Raw genomic sequence first — 22,630 nt, 5'->3', positions numbered from 1 at the left:
GGGTCGCAAACCTGAAGTCCCGCCTCCACCTTGATCTGATTGGCTTAAATTCAACCCTGACAATCATCCTATTGGTGGAGTGTAGTGGTATAATAAAAGAGATTTTTAAATCAATATCCAATCCCAGATGCACCTCGGCATGCACTAGTTTAGGGGTTGTTGTTTTTTTGTGACACTCCTTTGATCACAAAGGAATTCATCAAATAATACAAATTGAAAAATACTGAGCTTTAACAGTCATTTTGAACGAAAATGCAAGCAAATGCAAAACAATAACCTCTGTTGTATGACATATCACATTAATAAAAAAACACCAATGGCATATTGTGCATGTTTTAATTTGAAACATGCATACATAAACAAAGCTTGATAAAGCAGGAGCTGTATTAAGTAAAACAGACAAATATGTGTCAATTCTCCATCCAGTCACAGTATTTTAAAAACCTGATAAGTATTCCACAAAAAAAATGGAGACCTTAATGGTATAACATTTCTTCTCAAGCAAAATACACTGAATTTAGTGTAGTTTTCTCTCCCAGATTTAGCAGATTCATATAATTACAAATGAATAGCACCATACATATTCATCTTTAGTTTGATTTTGTTTCAATTCATACATCATTTTACCTTTATACAAACCTGTTTTAAGAAACAGAAGGATAAAGTTCTACAATATTCACACCGTTGTCCTTTATTTTTGTTACTACATAATATTTACTATTAACTTAAATAATATCTTCTTTTCCCCACTTTCATATTGTAGTCATACAACCTGCTTACTAAGTATCTTAATTGCATGCCTCATTTACATTTTTTTTCCAGTACCGAGTTCATCCTCTTTAAGCTTGAACAAAATAATGTAGTTGTTTGCTTACAAGGAGCCCTTGAAGGAAGCCTGAGGAGCCATGCTGCTTCCTCCTGACGTCACAGCACATCTCCTGCAGACATGAGAAGGTTCAAACAAAGCAGCATACAGTCTGTGGAGGGTGTTCGTCAAGTGGATAAGCACTAATTGGAGGCGATGGCGTGAGGCGCTCCAATAGATTAATGCATTGTTTTGCATTGGCCCTCTTGTTTTGTCTGTTTGCATTTCATTATTTTTGGCCTTTCAGTTTCTTTAACAGATAACAGATACACGCCCCATTTCTATGGCAGGGCAACGCATTTTGAATTTATGTATATTGTTTTCCTCAGCAGTGTTAATTTAAGTACAACTGCACAAGTCCAAAATCCACTCATACTGTTAGTGACGTGACTGATAGTGTAAGCCTTTTTTTTAAATTGACAATGATTAACTGACTCATGTTCGAGAAAAGTGATTTATTTCTAAGAAATGTACAGTATAGAAAATACTCTGTTCCATTTCCAAAATAATCTATGTCAGTCAGATAATAATAACTTGTAAACGTCACTGAAAATTAAAACGTACAGTTCTTTTTTCAATGCCACCATGCTATTGAGGTAAAAGATAACTGCTTAAAACAAAAAAACAACAAATAAAGAAAAAATAGAAACATACACCACTTTTATAATAAAACAAGTCCAAAGATGTACAAAAATGCTTGAAAGAGAAAATAAATATGATTCACATTTAATCACATCTAAATGGTTTTCACTAGTGCAGAGAGATGACAGCAGAGTAAAAGTGAGAGATGAATACACACTTCCAATCATCTGGTGCCGATTCTACACACCAGAAACACACATACACACGCACACACACGCACACACAACATATATACAGCATAAGACAGTATCACAACCTCAAACCTTTAAAATCAACACTGTCCTTCATGCATTAGACAGCACGAGTGGACACCCTCCCTCCAAAGTGACCCTACCAGGCCAACTAAATATTGAGACAATTCCCTATTTCAACTAAATAGCCTTGTGTGACACATTTAGAAAACTGTCTCACAGCTTCTAGCACTTTCCTATTCCACCATCCTTTCTTAAATATTTCATTACAATGCCATAGGTACCTACTACTAAGGAACATAGTAAACCCATGACTCTCTATCAGTCTATTACAGAACCTAGACTGGAATAACGCCTACTTTGTCTAGTTCCAACAACCTTTAGTCAGAAAGGCATGTCATCTGTACAGCTTGGGACCAATTTACAGACTCCCATTTCAGACATGTGATGTCATATTGTCCATCGTACTCCATTTAAAAAACGATAATGAAAGTGCTGTCCCATTCAAAAGATTTAAGGATTGCTTCATTTACAGAACGCTTGTCAATGTCAGTGTCAGCAACCTGTGACCAAGGTGGTCCTGTATTGTAAGGCCATTTAATTCGTTTCAGTTCTGTAAGACTACAAACTAATAGTGGTGCTACAAATCATCAGCTGGTCACAACGTGTTGACCCGCGGGAGTCTGTCAGAGCAGGAAAAGAAGTTGAGGGACTCAGTAGATGCCAATGAGGTAGATTAATTTACTGTCATCACTAAACTGCACAAGTGGGGTTCACAAATGCAACATGGATACGATGAGGCAAAGGTGCAGAACAAAAACCTCCACAGACCACATCAATTATAAGAACATGCATTAGTGGCGCTTAAAAATGTGTCGGAAGAAATCCCAAATTCATTATGGAAAACTGAAAGATGACAAATGGAATAACTCAAATGTGATCCATCTCCCTTCAAATCAACTTGGATAAAAAATTAAAAAAAGACCAATGGTGGTGAGGTGGATTCATTTGCCACAGCTGCAGTCCCATTTTCCTCGTGCTGCTCCTCCCCCAAATAATGCAGAAAAATACCCGTATAAAGAAACTGTACACCCTGAGGATCTGTTTAGTATTGACATGGGGAAGAGGAAGCACTCAAATAAGCAACTATGCAACGAGCGAGGCGCGAGTGAAAAAAGAAACACACTTTTAGCTGGAATGCAACAAATATAAAGAAAGAAAAACAAGCGCAGGATTCTATGCGTATGTTCGGTGTATGTGCATTTACCAGCTAGCAGAACATGCCATTTTAGAATTCCCACTGTCTGGGACAAGAGAGAATTATATATTTCCATACATTTATGTGTTTGACTAAAAATAGGACTATCCAAGGCCACTCAATTCCAGGATGATTTGACTAAAATCCATAGTGCATAACAGAGAGTTATGTAAAGTCGGATACAAATTGCGCCATTTTTGCCAGTCACTCTCTGCTAGTCAAAAACATTCTTGACAATGAAGGCAGCTTTGAATAGATGCATATACTGCGTGTTTACTCCAGAACGAGAGAAACACTGCAAGAGTTAGGAAGGAAATGGACAGTAACTGGGCCTTTTTCCGGACGGTTTATGCTTAAGACAAAATGATCAGTGTTTGTGTACTTTCACATGCAGCTAATCCGCTGTACACACCTTATTGTCTACACATTCACTCATACATTCACAAAAAGGTAATCAAGGCAATTGTAAGGGGCCTGTGAGTTGACTGGGTTAGGGTGACAGTCTCATAGTACCTCCTTTTCTACACCTGAGTTTAAAGATAGGGTTGGAACAGAACATATCAGTAAAAACAACAGTCCCGCTCATCTTCATCACAACCCTCCTCCATTCTGTCAGCAGACGAACAGCTCCATCAACTACTACAGGCAAAGGATGAGATAGGCAGGCTGCGTTCAGTGTACTTCTGTACCTATTCATATTTCCATTGGTCAAAGAGAAGAGGGCTGTCCGGTGTTCATGAAGGCAGGGTCCTCTCTGTTGGCCTGTTGGTTAATAACGGAGGACCCTAGCTCATGTTGGGAAGAAACCCTTGTGGAGAAGTGACCTCGAGCAAGTCAGTGAATCCCCATCAGTTCCATGTGAAGGACGGCAAGCAAAAAGAGAATTCTTTTCCAGGGCTTAAAAACATTTCATATCATCGTGGGCGAAACGGAGCCAAAAGGTTCTTGTCCAGTGTAAGAAAATCATTAAGAGATGCATGTAGAGCAAAGTGTCCATCTACAGTCTCTGTCAGCATATCCACATATTCTTCCTTCTCGAACAATTGATAATTGATGTCTGAAAGGAGAAGAACAATTAGTAAAACTCATAACATTAGAGCACATTTAGGACTGACAACACAACCATAGCTTGACAGCATCGTGATATTATCTTTGTGTTGTGGTCCCTTTGGAATCTTATGAACACCTTTTGACGGCATGTTTATGTTCTTAGCAATACACACCAAAAGCATTGTGAAGAAATGTTTAAGGAAAGATGCTAAAATAGGAAATTGCTAGAAGCTGTGAGACAAAGTTTGAACATATAATGCAATGTGTCAAACGTTATTTATTCTTACGCCGATATGGTTCTTGTCACACTCCCTGTTTACTGCTCGGCCCGCCTGGAGCAGCCATCATCTGCTGCCTATAACCACAAAAAAAGAAAAATGTTGTGAACATTGCTCCTAAAAAAGGTCAAGTTGCCTCTCTTGGAAAGGTAAAGGTCGTTCTACTGCACATGTTCAGCTTGGTATAATTAATGAGGTATCAAAATGTTTGTTGATTAAGCTCCTGTCGTTGATCTAATAAGAAAAATCACATCAACAGTACATGGCCTGAAGAGGAAACTTAAAGTCACCGTAAAAGGAACATTTGGTATCTTTATACCTAACTTGCAGACAGAGAGACGCGCACGCGCGTACGCAAGACTTAATTAATCATTTTACCCTGGGTGTAGGAAGTGTTCTGGTGCCAGGCCTCTCTGCTGAATCATCATACTCTGGAAATTCCCCGCAGGCCGGGGGTGTCTGTACATGACCATGCGTGTCTGACCCGGCGAGTATGGCAGCTGCTGGGGCCGCTGAAGGGCCTCCATCAGATGTGGGTGAGGTCTTTGGGCGGCATAGCGTCCTGGATCTGTGTATGGCTGGCCAGGGTAAGGAGGTCTGTTTCCATGAGTCTGAAACATCATGTGGGTTGGAGGAACGCCGCCGCGCTGCATCCCAGGGTGCATGGAACGGGGGTCGAACATGAAGCCAGACACCATGTGTGCAGCAGAGGCAGGAGTGTGCTGTTGAGTTAGCTGGGTGCTACGGCGGCGGGCAGCAGCATTATGGCTGTCGAGGTCAAGGATTTCTTTAGGGCTCTCCGGTCGCTCTGAGCTCTCCTCATGAGCCTGCTTTGCAGAACTGTCACCACTGCTGTTGCATCCACTGGCCTGCTCCCTACCTTCACATTTTCTTTCCTCTGGGCATCCAGGGTGTGGCGTTATCTCAGGCACAACACCAGGAGACATCAAACTGGAGCCCTCAGAGCCCAGTGGTGACACACTGCTCTCCTTCAACTGACCGTTGCCTCTGGCACTAGCTACAGGTAGGTAGCCATTGGGCGCCATCGATTGGCGAGGTTGATAATTAGGCCGATGCCACTCCTCTGGAGGAAAACTTCCTCTTCTGTTGGCCTGGTTATGGATCTGAGCTTGGGAATGGGGTTGTGGGAAATAGTGCTGTTGCTGGTACTGATGAGTTGGGTACACGTTGGGGTGGGCTTGAGGGTGCTGTTGGCCTGGCGTGTGGTAGGAGTAGGCAGTCCCTCCCTGCTGATGGTAGGTGGGGTGCTGAGCAGGATTGTGTAGGGGGTTAATGGGCTGATTGTGATATGGGTGGTGAGCAGATGGAGGCATGGACCTGGTCATGTTTGTTTGGCTGTAGTGTGGATGGAGATGGTTCCCCATGGCATATGAACCCATGGCTCCATTTACCTGGCCTTGGGAGTGGGGAGACATGGCTGGATTGTGAGCAGGTGCTTGCCCTCTCTGAGCCTGCATACCTGGGTTACTAACGACCACCTGGGTTTGATGGTGATTGGGGCTAAAAGCTTGGTGTTTATAAATACCATTTGGAGGCCCAGATTTCATCATGTGTTGTGGAGGAACGGCATTGCCGTCTGTGTCCAGTCTACTTGCAGGCTCGCTAGGTCTTTGATCTCCATGGTCTGCTGGGCTAGGCTGGGATGCTAGTAGTGGGGTAGGGTGACTGGGTGGCAACGATGTAAGAGGAACTGGCTGAGGGGGTCCAGGCTGGGCGCCTTGTGTGACACTCTGTGGCATTCCATGCATAGGGCTGCTCTGTGTAGGACGTGGAGAGATGTTTTGGGAGATGTGATGAGGGGGTAGAAGAGAACTATGTTGCCGTGTGCTCTGGGTCATCAGCTGTGGAGAGCTCTGCGAGTGGCATTGGGGCGGCGTACTCTGTGTTGCTTGAGGTTGCTGCTGTTTTGGGATGTTCTGCTGCTCACTTTGCTGATGTGCATCCTGCATGTGTGACAAATTGCTCTCTGACATTTGCTGAGTGGAATCCTGAGATGCTGCAACATGCAGTGGTGTTATGTTCTGGTTAAGAAGTGCGGGGCTATGAGCTTTTTGCTGTGGACTGCTGTGTGTGTGCTGAGGGTGGATGAGGTGGATAGCGTCAGTGGAGCCGTTGTTGCTTGGGTTGAGCTGAGATGAAACGGTGGTGGAACAGTGGCTGGCAGATTGTCTCTGCCCATCTGCCTCCTGCTTGTGCCTCTCTGTTAAACTCTGCGAGAGCCCTGGTCCGGACGGATTCTCCTGTAATCTGCCCGAGTGAGAGGCTGGGGGGCTCTGCATTCTCTCTGCTGGTCGAGGGAGGAGTTCTGTGGGGCTACGAATTGACGGGTGCTCTGGGTTAATTGCAACCGTGATTTGGTGCACTGAAGCTTCATCCGAAATGTTGGCTGCCATTTTGTTCTCCGATCTGGAGTCTGTTAACAGACAGCATAATAAAAGCAACGTTAGCATTGAAAGAAGAACTGTGGGAGGTTACATTGAACAACTATTATAACAAGAGTCGATCGTCAATATCTTTGCATTATGCTGTGTATTGTGAGAGAATATAGATATATTAAATATGTTATAATCTACCCAAACCAATCAAATGAAAAATATCAAAACCAAATCATTAAGAATGTACCCATTTCATTTATAGTGAGAATGTAAACATATTTGAAGCTGACGACATGTCATCTCTTTTGTACCCTCAAAACAACCAGGAAGAAATTTCACTAAAATAATGAATATTCAATGTGCCACTTAAAGTGAAAAATAATTAAATAGAAATTGCAAAAATCCCACCGAGCAAGGACAAGGATGTGCTGATTAACAAATTGAGCCACTAGAGTCCAGTAAGAACACTTGTGTAGAAAGGTCAGACTGTGCTTGTGCTCCTTCATGCAGAATATAGACGACTGAAATACTGAGAGAGAAGGTCAGGTCTACCTTTGGGCAGCATGTCCGTCTGTTGAGAAGATTGGCTGTCTGGCCCATTGTCTCTAGCAGGACGCAGCAGCTGAACTTCAGGGGCAGGGGGAGGCTGCTGAGAGGGGTTAGCTGGGATGCTGCCAATTCCTGATGGGGGCCCAGGCTGCTGAAAGTTGCCCATGTGCTGATGAGGAGTACCAGCAGGGGGTCCAGAAGAGGCTGACAGCTGCTGCAGGGCCAGCATCTCTGGGCTTTCCAGCATGGAAGCCAAGCGTGTCCTGCCAGAGGAGTCTGGGTGGGGGACAGAGGGGCGTGATGACATGGGGCCTGGGGAACCGACCGCTGCAGACATTTGATACTGGGCATTGGGAGAAGGGTGGGGGTATCCCGCAGCTTCTGGCCAAGGTTTATGCCCCACTGGAGGGGGGACTCCGCCATAACTAAAGTTGCGCTGGTTCAACATGTTGGGATCCTGCATTCCCATCCCATTGGATCTCTCCTGGTGATTCATACCAGTCCACATGTTAGATAGGCCCATACCAGGAGGCCTCAAGCCTGGGTAGTTGTGCTGAGGTGGTCCCTCTGGCCCTAGGAATCTGTTGCCCAAGGGGTGCATGGTGTGCCTCTCTGGACGATGGTGGGAAGGATACATGCTGGCTTCAGGAGGAGGGCCAGGCTGGAGGCCCAACGGACGTGGGCCCAGAGACGGGCCATGAGTTGGACCCATGTAAGGGTGCTGCAGCTGGTGTGCAGGCTGCTGTTGGTTAGGATCCGGGACCATTGGAAACCTATGACCCATGTGACGTCCCTCAACCATACGATGCTAAAAAAAAATAAAACTCAAGTTAGAGATTTTGATGAGTACGAGCACACAACAGTCTGTTTTACTAGCATCAAGTTGACCACACACAAAATAAGGTGGTCACTCAGTAAAAAAACAGTAACTTTTTGTTGAATTTAAGTTTAGAAAAGTGTAATTGGGTCTGTATACCTGCATGTTAAAGTTGTGGGGCAAGCGGTTCAAACCAGGGTCTCTATGCCTGGGAATGTGAGCTGGGTAAGAGAAGCGAGGATCTATGGTCATTCTTTGGCCATACATGTGTGGGCCATGAGGGCCAGGTGGACGAAGAAGCTGGGAAGATGAAAGAGATTCATTATTTCATTTTTTTTTACTAAATTCCAGACAGAATTAGGGCTAATAGGTTTTTAGAAATGTAGAGAAAGCAACGTTTTCCTGTGGCTACCTGTTGCCCGGGGTGGTACATGCCCCTGATGTCCCCTTGATGAATGTGCTGCTGGCTTGGAGGCAGGCTGTGAGGATGAGGGGGGCCATTGGCCCACTGAAGGGAAGGAGGTGGACGCGTTTGTCTGTTGTCCCCTTCCGAGAGTGAGCTGCCCTTGCCCCCTTGGGAGTTTCTCTTACGTTGGACTTGCTCAGTGGCTTTGATCAGACTTTCAGGCCCCAAATGTTTACTGCTGCCACGATTACGCTTTTTGTCCTTGCGGTCCTTGTCTTCACTGTTGATGTGGAATTCCTCATCCGTGTCCCCATCCTCTGACGGGAAGTGTTTTAATAGGGCCCGGCTAAAACACCGCTCTAGAGACTCTGCCATGATAGAGTACTCTGTGGAAAGACATAAATATTAGCTATGCTCATATGATGAAACGCATACAAGTTATTACAAACGACACCATGTTCTGCCAGCCCATAAACGCAGCCACACACATGAAAACACATACCTGTAGCACATCCACTCATGCGCACTCAAATAATAGCTTTGCATCTGCACCCTGCAAGTCACTCTCTCCCTATCACATACCCCACACACGCACTCCTAAAAACAACACCTCACGCCATCTCAGTCATTCCCTTACACTGAAACACTATAGAGCAATAACCATGCCATGTACCCATGGACACACACTTGCTACTCTGTTCTTATTCCAGCGCTGGCCGACTGACCAGGTCAGAGGGCATAGGTTGACCAACCCCCCTCCCCCTTCTCCTCCTCCTGCTCAACCCTGGGCCCCCTTACCACTCTCCTCCCCCTGTCCCTGGGGAGAGTATTCAGTTGGATGGATGGCTCCAGACAGGGGGGCTTACGGGCTGGAATGTTTCTCTGGCACTGCAGGGCTCAGATCCCCCTGAGCACTGGAGCACAGCTCAATCACTCCTCATTAATCACTGTCAAGGCTGCCCTGGCCCCGGCCCCAACACAGCACTAAGTCCGGCCCCCTTTCTTTTGCTCTCTCTCCCACCATCAACCCCTGACTGTCACCCCAAAAATTCATATATGCACTTCTTTGTCACAGCACACACCAACTGAGACTGAGTTTCATTAGTCTTTAAACTGAGGCCAAAGTCTTAATGGAAGAAGCGGGACTGTAGAGCTTGTTTGTGTTTGTGCAAATTTGTTCATTTACCACTGTCTTCTCCATTGTACTCAATGCAGTTCTCAAACATGAGCTTCACGTCAGCAACAAACTCCTCCTTAGCAACGTACTCCCCATCATTGAGCTTCTTTTCAATGGTGGACAGGTCCATCGGTGTCTGCGGGGATTGGAAGAATTATTTAACAATTTATTAAAACATTTAAAACTCTTAAGTGATACAACATTTATAGTTGGTTGGGATGTGAACCACACACAAACAAACATCACCAACTACTGTTACATGCTAGCTATCCTTGCTAGTCTTGTATTTAGTACCTGGATGATCTCATGGTAATTTGGAGCATACGAATCATCCACAGGCTCCAAGAAAGGCCAAGCATCTTTATGGGCTTTCAAGATCTCAAGCACTGTAGAGGATAGATTAGATGAGTACAGACATTGGCACAAATATAAATGCAGATTGAAATAAAGTGACAACCTCGAGTAGCTCAAAAGCATACCTTTGTATAGAGTAGTGTAGTCATCATCAATTTCATAGCTGAAATGACCAACATACGACACGTTACAAACAATCATCCTTGAGTTATTCAAGTAGAAAGAGTCAAATGTACAAAGCCTCTTACAATGCTTTATTCCTGCGTGTTCTGTGGACTGGAGAAGAAGGCTCCAAATTCAGGAGTTCAGGTGGCAGGTCTTTTCCTTGAGACAGTAACCAGGCTCTTTCCTCTCGCATCTTCCGCCTCTTAGCTCGTTCTGAGAGAGAAGGAAGAACACGGGGGGCAATTAGAGGCACAAACTATAAAAACAACACCAGTCTCAGGAGGCTGAAGGCAGATTTTAATTGCTTTTTTTCAGGCTCTTGAGTTACAGTTCCAATGAGGCCGTCAGAAGAGTCAATGAAAACCAGGCCTTGGCCATCAGAGACAGCCGCAGCTCAGACAAGTAGAAAGAAAGCCATTCGTCAGCCATCTTTTCTCAGGCCCGGATGATCAAAAGAGCAGCGCAGAGCAGAGAGAGTGCAAATGTATCGCTGCTTTATCTTTTAGCATGAGAGGCCTGCCGCCCCTGCCGTGTGAATTAAAGAGATTTGAGTGAGGATTCTACATATGCAATCCACACAGAGAGCTGGCCGGTTCCTGCTGTTCATCTATAACACATTGATGAGGCTCCTCCACTGAAGCACAATCAGCAGTTCATTAACCCTTGACAGATGACATCAGAGGGGAGAGTGATCCTGTGATTTAAGGCCCTGAACATTCACTCTCACAGTCTCTGTGCATTATACATAAACCACAAGGCTTCAAATGCTGCTATGCTACTGCAGCTTTTTAAACCGTTATGAGCTAAATCTCAGCAATGGAGAAGTGAGAGTCTGTGGGTGATGTGGCCTTCACAAACCATTCTGCCCTTGATCCACGGGTTGTAAGAAGAGAGCGAAAACCCCCCTACCTGCTGCTTACAGGTCGCTGATGAAAGAATGTGAAATTATTGATGCTCCTTTGATATTTGACTTTTGGCATTGAGCTTCATTTATATATTTTTTTTAACCTTTCTGCATATAGTAGCAGTATGTAAGCTTGCTGCAGTACATCAAGGATATTACTTGGATCTGTACCTTGATATTTAAATCAAGGTATTTTTGGAACAAACACACAAATTTTATATCTTTCCATTTGTGTTACATCCATCATACCCTCCACAGCTTTGATCTTCTCCATCTTTTCTCTCTGTTGTTCTTCCTGTTGATGCCTTTCCTCTTCTTGTCGTTGCTCAGCCAGCAGGACCTGCCTGTCCAGCTCTTCATCTTTCTTCTTCTCCTCCTCCTCTGCTATGGCCTTCAGATTGTCCTGAACACAAATAGGTCCATTATTCAACTCTGAACGTGTGAAAGCTAAAATGTGATTATCTGTATATCAGTCTTAATCTTGCAACATCAAGAATTATGTGCAAAGGCAAACTAGACAACTGGCTGAACACTTAAAAACAAAGATAGTCTTCTATTCTATAAAAAAAAACAAGTACACAGACAAAAACACACACACACACACACCTCCTTCTCTTGGTTAAAGTGTTTTTCAGAGAACCGTTGTGATATGCGAACTGGGGCTGGGTCCAGTAGCTTCTGTTTCTGCTCCCGCTCCTGAATAAATGAAAAAGAGATGAAGATCAACTCTGATCCTCATAGCTGTTAAGGCACAATCCATAATGCAACCGTAAACAAAAGCCTAATCCTGGACGTTAACATCCTATTGCTCCAAAACTGATTCATCGTTTTTTTATATGCAGAGTAGCAACGAATGACAACTAAAGTTGTTTGTTTTTCTAGCAGTAAAAATCACATTTTAATCCATCGTTCCAACTTGTTTTGTTTGTTTCTGAATTGCATATGTGGCTATGCCTGTATCATTTACAGTATATGGTCAAAACATTACTGATTGAGTCTTCAAGACAGAAATACAGATAGCCACACACAAGCCAGGCCCTGGGGAGTTGAAGGAGCAGCAAGAGGTCACTGGCTCTGCTCTCCCCTCCCCCAAGTCACCCACTCTCTTCGGCTGCCTGCAGTCCCCCTGACAGCCTAGCTTAGTCTGGTTGACAAATACACTACGCAGTCATGTAACAACAGATAGCCAAACCAGCTCATTTTGAGCACTGTCTTTTCAATCCTTTGCGATGCATCTTCAAAATACCGTCTATCATCCATTTGAACCATTGGTCCAGATATAGCACCCAGGAAGGGAGAAATGCCAGCCACAAGAGAGCTCTGAACAGATCCCCTGAAAGCCTGTCTTTATCAGGGACCGGCCTCTTTAGCTCATGTCAGACTTCATCAGGGTAGATGGGACTGTGAATAACTGTCAGTCTGGGGCGGCCAACAGCACTGAGAGGTGTCACACTCAGGCTTCTGGTCAACCATAAAACAATGATGAGAGGCTTAAAGAATGCATTAGGAGCTGTATGAAACCTCTGCATGTGTGGAGATGAGGAGGCAAAAGAAGGGAGACATAGGTGGCAGAGAGGTGAGAAATGGAAAAAATAAAATAAGACAGATATTCATGATCTGATCTATAGTGCCCTCTAAAACTCTTCTGTCTCTACTCCATCTCTGTCTGGTCATAGTGTGAAGCACTGACATGTCCTGGGGCTCCACAATTCCTCCCTATATTACCAGCAGCACTAAATCCCTCCTCCACCCAACACACACAAGATCGAGTGCCTCTGGTGTCGACACTTAGAGAGGTCGAGAGAATCCTGCAGCGCAGCAGAGCTGTCATTCAAGAGGCTCCATCCAGCCTCAAGGTGAGCTCCCGCCTGCTGTCAGTGCCCTGTGAAATGGCTGGTGACAGCAGCCTGAGACATGTGGAGGAGAGGACTCAGGCGGCTACACATACACACACACTCTGTATTTGGCATGCTTGTTTGCACGCACATGCACACAGATACTTATGGCTAAGGGAGGTTTAAATTAATTATACATTTTGTTGTAATTAGAAAACACTTAACGACCACAAAAAATAAAACTGGAACGGACCGTTTCACAGTTGTAAAAGTACATTCCAAATGAGTACCAGTTTATTACCTGTTGCAAAGTATGTGAATGACAGACGGTAAACACGGACCACAGCGGTTGCCTAGCAATGCCGTTCCGTTGCAGAGAAGATAAACTACAAATCAAGGGCAGCCTCACAGTACCCATGGTAATATAATGTACAGTTAATTAATATGCAGGATCTTTTGATATGATCCCTGCTGTGTTACATCCATGGAATTGATTTGCACATAAGAGCATCATCAGGGAAACAGACTTCCCTTTATTTGAGACGGTTCTTTTAGCAAAGTTAAATGAACATGAGTATAATGAGTATTTATGTTCCATACTGATTAAGTCTGACAAAAAACATAGTAAGTTATCTGTTTTTAACATCATCTCTTTAAGGCCAACACGCTGTGTTGGAATTATGTGCTTTCAAAAATGTATAAAGATTAAAAACAGGAGCAAATTAACACAAGAAGTCTCGATGACGCTCTAAGGAAAACTGAGTGTTGTGTTTCCTATGAACAGAGGAAAAAGATATCTCTCTGATCTCCCCCTGAGGTACTTGACACACATTCCAACGAAGATTTGATAGACAAATGAGCATGACCCACGGTATGGCCAAGCCCAATGAAGATTACTACACAACGTGTGCCCTCATTTGACCAAACTAGCAGAAGAGCATAGTTCTCCACAGGCAGGCCTTAGGCTAACTTCATTACAAAGCTGGTGTGCAAAATTAAGGGCAAGCACAGACCGGCTTCACTTCATTCTCCTCTCCTGCAGCTGGCCCAGCTAAAGCGTCCAGGATCATGAAAGCAACTCCTTGAGGGGGACAGTGATCTATCGGAACATGAAAGTAACCGAACTGAGATCGGTAGAGATTGCTCAATCTTTCAAGCTCCATTAGTCCCAGCTCCACCGGAACTGCCAATGTCAAAAAGTCATATGCAAAGGGACTAAAATTAACATAGATTTAAAATGAAGTTTTAAAAATGAAATTACAAATGTAAGTGATTTTGTACCGACCGTGGTCCAGATAGACAGCATACTTCTATGTCTGAGACTACATTAACATTACGTTAAAATGACAACTGTTAAGAGTAAGTACAGTAAAAACAAAAACAATACTCTAGTGATTGGTTAAATTTGCACTGACAAACCTACCATGGCTGGAATGGTTGGAACCCAGACCCGATTAACATTATGTGCTGCTATAATTGGCGTTAATAGTACCAATGTCTCTTTGGTGTCTGACCTTGTGCTCAATCATGCTGCGGATCTCAGGCATAAAGTTCTGGCTGATGACGCGGTAGAGGTGGCGGTCCTGTGGGGAGGGTTTGTCCTTGATGCGGTCTACCAGACCAACCCATTGCTCCTCCGTATCACACACAAGCGACCAAGTGCCTCGCTTAAGGCCTGGTAGAAGCAAAGGAGAGAGACATTGACTTATTGATACAAGGGCAGATGTATAGACACAATTAAATTAACGAAACTGGTAGACGAGGTAAAAAAATAAATAAAGAACACAAATGGCTCACTGTAGTCAATATGGAAATACATTTGCTTATATTCATGAGATCCTGTCACCTGTAGTAGGGCGGAGATCTTCCAGCATATTTTCTGTCTTCACTTCTGTCACTTCACTCTCCAGCTCACTGAAGAAAAGTAATAAAATAAAAAATAAAAATAACATTGAATAATGTATTCAACATATTCCAGAGTGATTAGAACTATTGCATCTTCAGCTAGTTTTAAACTTTGTGAATGAATTAATGTTTTCATAGCTTTTAGGATTTTTGGATGAAAGAGTAGATTACTTTTATGTATGTACAACTGGAGACAAACTGTAGATCTCAGGGAGTTCGGGAGTTATGATCTGCAAGTACTTCCTTAGCCTCGGGTTTACCCTTCAGCTCCCTTGCATTTACAGTCAAATCCAAAAATGACAGTCAACTGACGGAGGGCAAAGGGAATCATAACGTAAGGCTTCAAAAACCTGAAATAATTTCCTCGAGCCATAATTGTTCAAACCCTCACTATCATCTGTGGACACAGCCATGGAATCCACAGTTAGATGGAGATTTCCTTTTGACATAACATGTGAACATTACGTTGTTGGCACCGACAAACAAACAAAAAAGTTTTTTCTCACTATAGCTGAGGTTCTTCCAGTTTCATCTTCTTTGGTGGTCTTCCCCTTTTCTTTTTCTCTGGTAATGTCAGCTCAGTGGTTTCACTGCAAAACAACATGGAGTAGAAAGGAGGTCTTTAAAATATAGCCTTTTAACCAAGCAATAAAGCAATACGAGACCTCTATAATTAACCCTCAACAGGCCTGTAAATGAGGGTCAAACTACTACTGCAATTACACACTTACTAAGTACTAGTTAAACACAGAAAACATGACCGGTGACATAACATCTGTTCTTGGTGTACTAGACAGAGCAAGACGAGACACAACGCCAGGTAATATTTACCTGATTTTCTCTGCTTTCCTCTTGACTGGCTCTTCTTTGTACATGCGAGTTCCATAAAAGTACCAGTAGAGGGCTCCATTTCCATCCTGCCCCAGCGGTTCGACTCTCAGGCTGTCTGCATCCAGTCCCTGGTGGGGAGTGGGAACATTACATTTCTTCATTTCTTAAATCATTTGAGGGACTTGGATTTTAAATCATCAGTTGTTAGCAGGTGATGTCATTCAGTCCTTTGCGCCTACATGGCTGTGAATCATATACAGACATGGCACACTTTCAGTATCTTTCTGAGTCAATAAATGGAATCTGTGACTTTTTTTTAGAAAAAAACATGTCGTATAAGAAAACTGTTGAATATATTAGAAGTAAATTATAATCTGGCAGGCAGCATGGAGGCAAAGCGGTCAGGTTATTATTAGATGCACCAAAGTTAATACCAGGATATGTGAGAAGCTGCCATTTCCCTTGTTAGGTGTAATGTAAGGCGCCATTACTTTCAGATAGAACACAAGCCTTCTGCTCCAAATGATGGTATAAATGTAAATGAAAATCTTGCATCTCTTCTTTCGCCCACAATAATTACCCAAGTGTTGATTAAAGAACAAATGTGTGTGGTGCTTTCAAATTCACCAATATGTTTTGTGTTACAGGTTCTGTCAGCTTGCACAAAATTCATCATGTTTAGAAAATCACGCACGCTCAGTATCAATTTAAACTAATTTGTCTGTTAAAGGTCGAAACTAATTAAAGTAGTTTTTTTATGTACTTAACCACAAAGTGTTAATGGGATACATTGTTTGCAGGCTATCTCGGTCATATTTAGGTGGTTTACAAATTAGATAATGTAGCTTCACTTGTGTTTTTTGCATCTCAATTCCAATCCAGTACCGATTGTAATGCATAAAATTGTCCAGATAGTTTGAGCTGATCCTCGTGGACGTTTACCTTAAGCAGGTCAAAAACATCAGCGGCATCCAGGCGGTAGTCGCACAGCCGGTGCAGCAGTTCCACCTGAGTGCGAGGAGGGAGATTCTCGAAGGGACCCTCTCGAAGTGGGTTGGGCTTCCCTTCTTCCAGCTCCCACCGGTAGCTGATGATGTCGTCCAGGTAACTGCTAAAGGCCTGGGGGCTAAAGGGCAGAGCAAAGGAACAGATGAGACAGAGTGTGACACAGGCAGGTGCTATATGTTTCTCAAGACCACGAAAAAAGCAGAACTTTAAAAATTATATGAAAACATAAAAAAAAGATAAAATCTCTTAAATTACAAACTATACAATAATTACATTATCACAATGATTTGTTTTTCTAATTCTGTGTCAATAACTTTTCTGCGTTTTGTCTTTACATAATATTCACAGTTAACCATGCTGGTTCAGTTCCCCCCACATCTTCCATTGTATTGTTAGTATAGAGAGTTGTGATGGAGTGGTGCCTTGCTTTCTGTGAGGATCTCAGGTTGGTGGTGCTGAGCAGGTAAAGCCAGGCTAAGAGGGTTAGGTACATCCCTTATGTCCTGCCCTAATGTCCTCCTTGTAACTTGTGTCTCGAGGTTTATTGTGTGCTTTGTTTTGAAGCAATCGTTGTTTCCCCAAGTTTGTTTTGCAACTGATGATTAGTTCTATTAAGGTATGCTCATCCACTGTCAATATATATGGAAACATGCTTCTTAGGCTACATAAACAAAGCTGACTTTTTGATTATAATAATACTTAGGTTTCTATTAGTTGCAACTCCTAATTAATGTGATTGTTGTTTTTGGTCCATGGAGTTCTGTCAGTATGGATAAATGCAACTAATTCAATTGCAAATGCTGTGAGCACACGGTTAGGCCAACACATAGTAATGTCTCAAAATCAACTAGTGTCCTCTTGAATGCACAACCTAGGAAACAAACAAAGTTAAAACTATCCTATTGGCTTTGAGGGAGAAGAATCAGGGCTGAAAAAAATAGTAGTTTCTATGAATGGGAGTGGGGTTGTATCTCTGCTATGAGTGAAAGCTGGTAAATAAACGTTGGTTCCGGTTCAGGTCTTGCTGATTAATCTGTACCTTTCAGTTCCAACTCAGCTGAACAGAACAAGGGCTCGGGGCAGGGGTGAGCATCTATGCAACGGCCCAGAGAAAGACAGCCAGAAAAAAAAATGGCTTATCTTGAAAGAGCAGTGTGCACTTTTCACACAGCTGCAGCCCCCCTGCCCCCCACCCCCATCTCTCTGCTACTTTCTGTCCCTCGTTCTCTCCAACATGCTCCCACCCTTCCTTCCCCCGCTCCGGCAGAGCGTTTAACACGTGCGGATGAAAAGGGCAGCTCTGTGAAAGGCTAGTGCTGAGCAGCCACCCCCAGGATGCCAGCGCCTGTCCAGTCCAATAAAGCAGGTTGTCCTCCTGTTACCGGTTGCCTGGGCGGAAAAACTGGATCATTCCTGCCTCCCTGCTTATCGGTTCACTGGGACCACTATGGGGGTATGAGGGTAGGAGGTGTTTGAAGGGGGAAGCCCCATGAGAGATTAAACCCATTTGTGGATTTGAATAAGAACTCACTTTCTCCCATCATTTGGTTACAGGAGAAGAAAAAAAAGTTCCAGTGGCTGTGCTATATACATATATTGCATTGTAGTATAGAGCACTATTTCACCACAGATTAAGTCATCGTATGGTGAGTAAATTCTGACGCCCTAGCGAGTCTTTGTGTTGGTGACTCAGACTTCCTATGAAGGCTCTTGGGTGCTATGACTAATTTAAAGTAGATGGTTAAACTGCTTTTATCTTAAAATCTGTGTCAAACTGAACAAAAACTTGTATTGATTATTTATTATTGTTTCTGATGTTTTTGTTTTTAAAATCGCAGGAGATGCTTCCACTCTTATAGATCTGACTAGATTAAGACATAAAACCTAGAGTGCTGGGGTACTTTTAAGCACAATGAACATTAAGATGCAGGCTTGTATGGTACTCGCTTGCCCTTCATCCTTCAGAATGCAGAGTAACCCTATAAATAAACCCTTCCAAGCCAAATTAATTATTTTCTGAACGCACGAACGAAAGCCAAAACATTATCGGACCACTTATCAGTTGTTTCATGATAGAAGTTAGCACAATAAGAAAATATACAACAAGAAACTATGTACACAAATACAACACTGCATTTGTGAGTATCTTTGTGCCAACTGAAATGTCTTCATGGCAGAGAGTATCAAAACTACTCAGTACCTGAGCCAGCATAGCATTTCTGGGGAGATTTACCACTTTTCCACACAATTAAAATGTTCCTAATTAACAGATTTTCTGAAGCAAAACGTTTTATATGGCTGTTTGTGTTTTGACCTATATTCGCACATCTTAATTAGTGTAATCTGAAAGATTTGAGACAATTTTATTTTATATATTTCTTAAAACAAGATAACAATAATTTACTTTTCTAGTGTGGTGACACAAACAAAGGAGTCATATCAATTGCATATTAGTATCTTATCACAAGACCTTGAATGATTCCCAGCCCTAATGGAGAGAACACTGAATACTTGAATGCTGCTTTGTTAAGATAGGCACAGCACTAGATATACAGTGCTCGAAGTGAGGCTGTTATTGTCTACACTATTGAGTCCAGTTAACCTCAACTTCTCCTCAGGCACCAAATCAAAACCTTATCCAACTATTGTCATTTGTTTCCTTTTTCCATTCTATACTTACGTGATGTCATGGCGCTGGTAGCAGCCCTGCAGAAGACAAGCAATGAGGTCTCTGAGGAAGTCCAAATCCTGCTCCGACAGGGCTTTTTCCAGCTCCTGGATAAACACAACAAAAGAGACAGTATGGTCAATACACGTGCAAAGAACTACTTGTCTTTTGACCGACACAAATATAACGAAATGAATTGACATACATAACTTATTCATAACTGTTGCAACAGCTCAACTGCAAAACTGTGAAACCACAGGAGTTTCAAAGGAAATCTCTTAATAAGCCAAAGGCATTATGAGCAAACCACAGGTTATTGTTGACACTTCAAACAACTGTTAGTCATGTGAGAAAATACAATATCTCAGGCAATATCTCAGCTGGAAGTTGCATGAAGAATAAGACAATATAGTAGTGTTTTGACAGAGTTGGTACCAGCTGGCAGAGGCAGACAGCAGGAGGGATTGTTGGAATTTGTTGCCTGGTTAGGGATTCTTAGTTTGCCACTGGTTGTTTGGCTGAAGCAGAGGTTCAAGTTCAGCCATGACCCCTCTACTGGCATTGTGTTTTTGCCATTGAGGTTTTATGAAGCGGCAGTAACCGGCAGAGCAAACTCTAAAAGACCTGAAAGCACCAAGGAGAGATGGGCGGCAGCAGGGGCCTAGAGCTGCAACACAGCCGTGCCCCCTCCTCTCCTTTGCTGACCAACCAAATCATTGCACCCCACACAGCTTCCCAACATGCACTGCTTTGCCAAATGATACCAAAAAGCTCTGGACAAGAACAGGAGGGGAGAGAGAGCGACAGGGGGAACAGGAGGCTGAGAGGACAGAAATGCAAATGCAAAGTGCTTCGTCAGCGAAGTGTCCATTTCACTTAAAGCCCCCTTTGCAGGTTGCAAACAAGGCCCTTCGGGCTGAAGCTAAACAGTGGCTTTTAAAGAAAAGAACATGCCTTCCTGCAGTGGATCACTCCATACCCCCCAATAGCCTTTGCTCTCAAACTAGAAACAGATCCAAACTGCCTCTCCCTCTGTCACTCTTCCTCTCTCATTCATTAAAGTACAAGGGGTTGAAAAAGTGGTCCAAAACCATCTCAAACTACAAGGAGGCACGTTCAATTAGTGTGCACTCACTCGTCTCCTCTAAGTCTGCCTCTCTCTAGAGGAACCTGGTTGAGCTCAGGGGTCTCCAAAGGTCAGCGTACACACCTCCCCGCCGTGGAGAACGAAGGAAGTCAGGAGCCAACAAGCCAGGACAATAAAAAAACAGAGGAGGAGGAAGAAGAAGAAAGGTGGTTGCCATTAATGTTGCCAATTATGGTTGGAAGAATGAGACTCAACAGCTCGCTTTTACATCTGACTGAAGCTAAAAAAAAAAAAAAGATACCAGGAGAGCAACTTTGATGACGAGAAATTAAAATTAGCTACATCTCACTATTTAAAAATCAAGAAAAGTTTGCTGGGTGTTATAAGCACATTTCTAATGACCAATTGAATGGTTACAGTGGCAAATGAGACAGATTCTGATGAATATTAATAGTAATTCAACAACAAGCCATAAGCAGAAAGACTTGGTGACTTACAGCATGTGAGAGAGATCTCTCTCTTTTTTTTAACCACAGACCTTGTCTTGCCATGGTAACTGAAGCCACAGCAACTTACTTAAAGAAGTGTGCCTTCACACATTTACAATGAAAGACCAGAAATAGAAAGAAACATCATTTGGGACTGCTAGTCAATATAGTTGTATCCAGCCCACATCAAGGGAGGCAGAGCTTTCACAACAGAGACTCATTCAATGTTTAACGGTTACTCAAGCAAGCGCACGTGTCATGGCTCGTTCATGCGTGTGTACACTATTCAGCCGCAGAACTATGCCATAGCCATGAACCATGGTCATAAAAGGATAGATAGAAAGATAGAGTGTGTATTACTGTGTGTACAAGCGCATGTACATAGGATAAAGAGAGAGCTCCTGTGTCACGTTCCCTTCCACTTCCAGGTCCCCCGTCAGGCAGCCTGTGGGCCAGAGTTAGCCCATCCATCAGAGACAGACTACACTTTGATCACACTTTGCAAAAGCTGGGGGCCACAGCCAGGGGAAGAACGGACAGTTGAGTACAGCACAGCAGAGTGGAGGGCTTGCTCCAGCCCCTGGATTAACACCACCCTACTCCACCTTTGAAGTGCCACACTGCATCTCAGATGGCAGAGGGAAGGGAAATTAATGTAGTGTGCAGGCCTTTCTTGGGTCATCCATCCAGCCGGCCGATCCCTCTGTGGCCTGGTGCTATCTAACACTTAGCTTGACGACGGGCTGCAAGGGACACACTACTGCAGCTGGACATGTCCTGTGGGAACCGTTCCCCTCGATCAGCACACAAACATAAGAAGTAGCAATCAAAGGAAGCAGGCCAGAAGGACACATGCCGCAACCTTTGGCAAACATGGTCAACAACAGACAGAAAACACACACGTTTACTGACATCCATTCATACATGCGCCCCAACAGAATAAACACTTTGCAGTACTTTGGCTGTTTCACATTAATGATCAATGGGACTCAAAGATAAGCGCTTTGAACAAGTGATAAGCTTTAAAAAGGAATATAAATCCGGGAGCAAAACTGCCAAATGTATCACTCAACAAATCAGGCTATTCGTATTCACACATGCATTTACAGGACAAAGATTGGAGGCAGAGTTAAGGCTTGTCTAAAAGGTGTGTCATCGCCACAGCCCCTCTGTAGGCCTGGCTTGCAATCAGCAGTTTGCCCTGAAGGTATTTGCTACTCCTCTCACCCAACTCCCCTGCTGTTTCTCTCTCTGGCTTAACCTCTTATTCCTCCCTTCCACACCATTTTCCTCCCCCTGTCTTGCTGCATAGAGTCTACAAGGGCCTCTGAGACATTCTATTATTCCCCCGACAACACCCTTTCTCCACCCCACTCTTTCCCTTTCTGTATTCCTTATCTCTCGTCTCCCTCCACACATTGTTCCCACTTGAGCCAGCGCCAGTGACTGGCTGCACTGGAGCTGAGGACAGTGAAGCTCCAGTTCCGATTTGCAAGTATTCTACCAAAATGATTTATTGGTACAGTGGGGGTACAGTGGGGAACCCCCCCTCGACCTCCCTTCCCCTCCCACAAAAAACAGCCTGTAGACAGACCATCTCCAATCAAAACAATTGATCACGGTGCAGTCTCACCTTTCCATCTATTCAACAGAAAGAGGCAAACAGTGTGAGAAGTAACACCTGTCACCTGTGATCTGTTTTTGTGCCTCTTGCAAAATGTGAACAAGGGCAAGCCTTCATAGAAATACCTCATTT

General features: G+C 43.6%; 1 protein-coding gene across 1 annotated transcript in view; it reads right to left on the bottom strand.

Moving 5' to 3' along the window:
• Positions 1–1,305: 1,305 nt before the first annotated feature.
• cecr2 (CECR2 histone acetyl-lysine reader) overlaps positions 1,306–22,630 on the bottom strand; it is a 33,826-nt gene continuing 12,501 nt past the window's right edge. Inside the window, exons 2-19 of the mRNA XM_068602950.1 lie at positions 19,312–19,406; positions 16,566–16,749; positions 15,624–15,751; positions 15,299–15,382; positions 14,734–14,801; positions 14,402–14,562; positions 11,659–11,748; positions 11,302–11,455; positions 10,232–10,361; positions 10,109–10,146; positions 9,924–10,015; positions 9,639–9,765; positions 8,459–8,838; positions 8,206–8,346; positions 7,233–8,037; positions 4,663–6,718; positions 4,294–4,361; positions 1,306–4,013 (exon numbers count right to left, since the gene is read on the bottom strand). Of these exons, the coding sequence (XP_068459051.1) occupies positions 4,310–4,361; positions 4,663–6,718; positions 7,233–8,037; positions 8,206–8,346; positions 8,459–8,838; positions 9,639–9,765; positions 9,924–10,015; positions 10,109–10,146; positions 10,232–10,361; positions 11,302–11,455; positions 11,659–11,748; positions 14,402–14,562; positions 14,734–14,801; positions 15,299–15,382; positions 15,624–15,751; positions 16,566–16,749; positions 19,312–19,406 (4,785 nt within the window). The 3' untranslated portion in view covers positions 1,306–4,013; positions 4,294–4,309. The remainder of the gene's footprint in view (positions 4,014–4,293; positions 4,362–4,662; positions 6,719–7,232; positions 8,038–8,205; positions 8,347–8,458; positions 8,839–9,638; positions 9,766–9,923; positions 10,016–10,108; positions 10,147–10,231; positions 10,362–11,301; positions 11,456–11,658; positions 11,749–14,401; positions 14,563–14,733; positions 14,802–15,298; positions 15,383–15,623; positions 15,752–16,565; positions 16,750–19,311; positions 19,407–22,630) is intronic.

The sequence above is a fragment of the Clinocottus analis genome, unplaced genomic scaffold (genome assembly GCF_023055335.1).
Source record: "Clinocottus analis isolate CAN_PGR_092001 unplaced genomic scaffold, fCliAna1.0.p SCAF_6, whole genome shotgun sequence".
NCBI lineage: Eukaryota > Metazoa > Chordata > Actinopteri > Perciformes > Cottidae > Clinocottus > Clinocottus analis.
This window is presented reverse-complemented; position numbering and strand designations above follow the sequence as displayed.